The sequence below is a fragment of the Rhinopithecus roxellana genome, chromosome 16, assembly GCF_007565055.1.
Source record: "Rhinopithecus roxellana isolate Shanxi Qingling chromosome 16, ASM756505v1, whole genome shotgun sequence".
Classification (NCBI taxonomy): domain Eukaryota; kingdom Metazoa; phylum Chordata; class Mammalia; order Primates; family Cercopithecidae; genus Rhinopithecus; species Rhinopithecus roxellana.
Genome location: NC_044564.1, coordinates 86,999,707 through 87,005,706, shown reverse-complemented (window position 1 = coordinate 87,005,706; position 6,000 = coordinate 86,999,707). Strand labels below are relative to the sequence as shown.

Below are 6,000 nucleotides of genomic sequence, written 5' to 3'. Positions count from 1 at the left end.
TTGGTCTATTCAGATTGCAAAAGATGCTAAAATTGGGAAATTCACCATTGGGAAAGTATACTCTGGATAGAGGGCCAAGGGTGTGCCTAGACAATATCGTGCTGAAGAGATCTGCTATACAACTGATAGATCCCTCAATTATCTCACAGATCCAAGGATAGATCCAGGGTTATCCAGGAAAGATCTGTGGGGGTTCTTTTATCTAATGGCATGGATCCCTGTGACATACATGGGAGCCTCAAAAGTTCTTGAGCAGGTTGTACCAGAAGAAACACTGTCAGCTTGGCCTGAAGGGACTGAGACAGGACAAAGTGAAAGAGAGGCTGTTAGATATGCACAATTCTTCAGGCAAGAAGAGGACTGATAGAACTACTCAGGTATCAGCATGCACTGCCTTTCAAGAAAAAGGAAGAATGACTCTGAGGACAGGATCATGGACACAGGGGTAGAGGCTGAATGTTCAAGAGTGGAGACCTACCAAGCTGCCATGAGCAAAGAGACCTATGAAGCCATGGGCCCAAAAGACACAGCTTCAAGCCACAGAGGATTATTCCCAGACCTTGAAACCAAGTGACTTTGCCTTGCTGGGATTCTAACTTGCTTGGGATTGATAACCATTTTATTCCTTCTGTTTTCTCTGCTTTGCAGTGAGATTGTTTATCATATACATGGCCCACCTTTGTGTTTTGGAAGCAGGTAACTTGTTTTCTAGTCTCAACAGTCAATAGATGCAGAGGAATATTGCCCTTTCCTAGCTCATACCCATAGAGTCACCTACACCTGAGTATTAGATTATTTATATGTGAATATTTGAGACTCTTTGAACTAATTTTTATGATATTTAGATGAGAGTTAAGACCTTTGGAGATGTTGAGATGGAATGAATGTATTTTGCACATGAGGCAGATGTGAATTTGGAAGGCCAGAGGTTGGACTCTAGTAGGTTAAATGGCAGACCCCAAAAAGACATGTTAACATTCGAATCAGGGATTAGAACCTGGGAACATGGCCTATGTGGAAAAAGGTTCTTTACAGATGTAACCAAGTTAAGGCTCTCGCTGGAAGAGGCAAAAAAGTCTTCTCCCCCAGAGCCTTTGGATGGAGTATAGCCCTGTCAACACCTTAATTTTGTATATCTGGCCTCCAGAAATGTGAGAAAATAAATTTCTGTTGTTTGAAAGCATCCAGTTTTTGATTGTGTGTTATGGTAGCCCTAGGAAACTGATACAGAGGCCAAGCAAAAGTGCCAAATCAAGCAAAATCCCACGGTGTGTTCCTTCCAGTTATCCCAAAATATAACAATCCCAAAACAGTGGCTTAGAACAATAACAATAGTTTATTTTGCCCACACATTTGGGTGTCATCTGGGCTTAGCTAGGCGTACCTCACTCAGGGTCTCTCAGTGGTGGTAACCAGATGGTGGCTGGAACTGGAGCCACCTTGAAGGTGTCATCCCGCACACGTCTGGTACCTGGACTAGTAAGACTCAAACAGCCAGGGGGTGGGGCAGCTGGGGCCCTTCAGTCATCTCTTTCCCCCTCTATGTGGTTCTCACATGATCTTTCTACATGGCAGCTGCATTCTCTTATAGAAGCTGCCACAAAGATGTGCCGAGCCTCAAGGAGAGGAAAAATAGACGCCACCTTTTGATAAGTATATAAAAGAATTTGCAGACAGTACCATTGACTCAGAATTGCAGACAGTACGGTGAAGTTCACCCCTCAGAGTTGTCTTGCTAAGTGGGGCAAGGAAGCTGCAATATTTATATTCCAGCTACCATCCGTCATCCACAGTGGTAAGTACTGCCCAGAAGAAGATACATTCTCAGATACTTCCAACTCTCTAGGAGAGCAGGAAACGTGGGAAAGGCAGCCTTCCAGGGGGTCCTCTGAGAAACGCAGGCATGGCTGCTGGAAGGAAAGCACCTGGGGGAGGAAATGCACACAAGCACAGGACTGTGGGCAGAGCACTGACACGGGTTCCGTAGTGCCAACTTATGTGGAAATGTAGCACATAATGTAGCGGCATTATTATTTGGGGTAATACCTGAGGTCCACAGCCATGGAAAACTAGGATGCGACACACCAGAGTGAGGTTAAGAGCAAAAGTTTAATAGGCAAACGAAAGAGAAGAGCTCTCTGTGCAGAGAAAGGGGTCCCAGAGAAAATGGGTTGCCAGTTCTGCAGTAAAATGCACAGGGTTTTATGGATGAGCTTGAGGAAGCAGTGTCTGATTTATATAGGGAATGAAAGATTGGTTGGACCAGGTGCGCCATTTGCACAGTGCATGAAGAAGCTAGCCTAACACCCTAATCTTTGATTATGCAGATGGCTTCTCTACCTGGCTGATGCCATGTTGCCTGTTCCTTCACTGTACACGTGGTGAAAAAGAAAATGGAGGATGGAGTCTTCATGTTGAATATACCTGGTTTCCAGGTAGTCCTTTTCTATCGGCACAACTGCCAGCATTCTCCTATGCGCTTCCAGCTTGCTTATCTATGTTTGTAGCTCAATTTTTCAGGCTGCTGTTTGTCAAAAAAGAAATAATTTTGGGGTTGCTTTTTGTTCAGAAAGAAGCTCTGCTGAGGACTCTCTAACCCTCACTATCTGCCTAAATAATTTCTTTTTAACTCCTGTATCAATATCACTGGTACCATTTCAGATTACTGGGGAAAGTCAGGGTTACTCAAATAAACGGCACTCAAAAAATCGTTATTCCTTTAGAAAAAAACATAATTAAGTCCCTTAACTCTCATTATACAAACATATAGTTTCCAGAATAAAGAGCTAATTGCAAATAACAACAAACTGCTGCATGAATGGTTGCAAATCATAGATGTGGTGAAGAAGGCCTTTCTAAGCAACATGCAGATCCAGAGACAAAAAGGGAACAGACTGAAGCACTACATAAAATTTAAAATTAAAGTATGATGAAAGAGCAGAAACCACTAGGTGGAAACTGAGCAAAAATAGTTTTCACATATGAAACAGAAAAATGTAAGATATTCAGAATGTATAGAGTTCCTATAAATCCATAAGAAAGCAAAAATAATCAACAGAAAAATGGATTAAGAATATGAATTGGCGATTCATACAGTCTATAAATGCCACTAAACATATAAGAAGCTGCACAACCTCATGAGTAACCAGAAGCATCAATAATAAAGGTTAATGAAGTATCATTTTATCTCCATTAAACTGGCAAATTTTTTTTAAAAGATTGATAATATCCATGGACTAGAGCATGGAAAAACTTTCAAATTATTTTAATTGGTTGAGCCATTTTGGCAGTACTTATCAAAATTAATAACGTGCATAGTCTTTAGATATATTCCATTTTGAAGAAACTGGTCAGAAAAACTCCAACGTGCACAGAAAGATAGACATAGAAGGAACATCGACAGTTATGCCAGCATTATTTGTAATAGGGGAAAGGTGGGAACAACATAAGTATTCACCAATAGGTAAATGTTTAAATAAAATGGAACGAGAAATACACATAAATTATTCCATGAAAGTCTTCAGCCATTAAATATGAGATATATTAGGGGAAAAATGCTGGAAAAAAAATAAGAAAAAGTAAGTTGTAGGAAAGTATTGTCCCTATGATCTTAATCATATTTAAGAAATCCAATCCAATTAAGTATGTGTGCGTGCATACTGCTTGCATATGCATTGGAAGGCTCTAAAAGATTCTGCACCAAACTGCTCTAGATTTAACACCTGCAAAGCCTTGGCCTGTGTCTGACAAACAGGAAGTGCTATTTGAGTTGGCTATTTTTGTGTATAATTATGCATTTCTTAATGATAATGCATTCCTGGATTACTTATGTTACTAAACGTAAACGTATTGGCCAGGCGCGGTGGCTCATGCCTCTAATCCCAGCGCTTTGGGAGGCCCAGGCGGGCGGATCACCCGAGGTCAGGAGTTTGAGACCAGCCTGACCAACATGGAGAAACCCCGTCTCTACTAAAAATACAAAATTAGCCAGGCGTGGTGGCGCACGCCTCTAATCTCAGCTACTCGGGAGGCTGAGGCAGGAGAATCGCTTGCACCCGGGAGGCGGAGGTTGCGGTGAGCCAAGATCGCGCCATTGCACTCCAGCCTGGGCAACAAGAGCGAAACTCCGTCTCAAAAAAAAAAAAAAGTAAACGTATTTCAATCATTTTAACACTCTGCGCCCAGCTGATGGCCAAGGGTAAGGCCCGTTCATTACTACTTTCTCCATCCCGAATCCAGCAGAATGGGTAATGGACACAAGGTAAACAACTCCCGGAAGAACCTTGCGCCATCCCACCCGACCCCGCCCAGCCTCCCCTCAAGCAGTGCGCAAGTGCGAAAAGGCGGTGCTCAGCGCTCCACCGTCCAGCCCTCCGCGGAGGCGAAGACGTCACTGAGCAGCGACGCGCACTTTTAGGACGTGTTCGTAACCCGCCTTCCGGAAGGAAGCGGTTAACGATGGCGACCGCCACGGAGCAGTGGGTCCTGGTGGAGATGGTTCAGGCACTCTACGAGGTGGGCTCTGCGCCGTGAGCGGTCCGCGACACACCCGGGCCTGGGGAGGGTGGGACGGCGCGTGTGGATTTGTGGCCTAGGACCTCGGCGAGACTGGCTCGGTCACGCCCAGACTCGGCGTCTCTTGCTGGAAGGACTGCCGGGAGCTTCTATTCCCAGCGGTTGAGTGTAGGGAGGAACGGGCGGGGGCTGGGACGGAGGGTCTCGGTTTGAGTTCTTACGCTCCGGGTCCCCTGGAGGCTCAGGAAAGGAACACGTGTAAGGGGACGCAGGAGACAGGTCTGCAAAAACCAGAGTTTAGACGGACGATAAAACGAAGTGGTGAAAATGAGTGGAAAACCTTGGTCTGGGAAGGTCCTAAGGAAGTCAGTTCTTTGGAACTATGGAACAGTTCGTTGGGGAATAAAATTGTAATAAATTGGAGTTTGTTTTTGTCGAAAAGAAACCAAGTGATTTAGGATCTGTGAATAAGAAATAGTTTGTCATTCTTCTGCGCACATCAGTTTTCTATCTTATAAAGATACAACTAGTTTAGTTTATTTATTGAGACGGAGTTTCGCTGTTGTTGCTCAAGCTGGAGTGCAATGGTGCTATCTCGGCTCACTACAACCTCCACCTCCCAGGTTCAAACGATTCTTCTGCCTCAGACTCCCGAGTAGTTGGGACCAGATACCACCACACCCAAGTAATCTTTCTTTTCTTTTTTTTAAATAGAAACGGGGGACTTGCTATGTTGCCCAGGCTGGGCTCGAACTCGTGGCCTCAAGCAATCCTCCTGCTTTGGCCTCTCAAAGTGCTGGGATTACAGGCATGAGCCACCACAGCCAGCTGCAACTGAATTTTTAATTTAACTTAAATAGCCCCGTGTAACTTAGTGACTGTCCACATTGGACCACACAAATCTAGATGCTAGGGATAGTGCGGTGAACAAATAGGCAAAAGTCCCTGTGCTTATAGAGCTTACATTCATTTCAAGTGAATTTCACGTTACTTTTAATGATTTAGTATCACCAAACTTCATATCACTATCTACTGTTAGGGGTAATGATGGTGTCTTCCATTGCAGGACATACTGGGAATGTTATCTTGAAACATTGCAGAGACAGCAGATATGGCTCTGTCTTATGCTCATATATTAAGTGATGCCCAATATTAGGTTAATTATAGTGACCTAAAATGAGTCACTAAAATTGAATGATCTTTTTTATAAATGATTTTTTAAAGAAATGGATTATTTTCTGTTAAATGTTGTTTGCTTCCTTTTTGAAGACTGACAGTAGTGTAACTTTTCATTCCTGGAAACTGTCCAGCAGTGAGACTTGGGAGAACTCCTTTATGTAACATTTCCTGGGAAGGAAAAGAAGTGGTGTTTGTGATTTTTATTCACTAGACAAATAGTTTCTCAACTTTTCTTAGGGCGATTTCTTTTTGGAGTGAGCTCTTAACTAGTGGCTTGGGCAGATGTTTGCTTGCTAGAATCCAACT

General features: G+C 43.5%; 1 protein-coding gene across 1 annotated transcript in view; it reads left to right on the top strand.

The window, feature by feature from the left end:
• The first annotated feature begins 4,360 nt into the window (after positions 1–4,360).
• Positions 4,361–6,000, top strand: part of SPTLC1 (serine palmitoyltransferase long chain base subunit 1) — an 80,450-nt gene continuing 78,810 nt past the window's right edge. Inside the window, exon 1 of the mRNA XM_010373597.2 lies at positions 4,361–4,515. Coding sequence (XP_010371899.1) covers positions 4,459–4,515 — 57 coding nt within the window. The 5' untranslated portion in view covers positions 4,361–4,458. The remainder of the gene's footprint in view (positions 4,516–6,000) is intronic.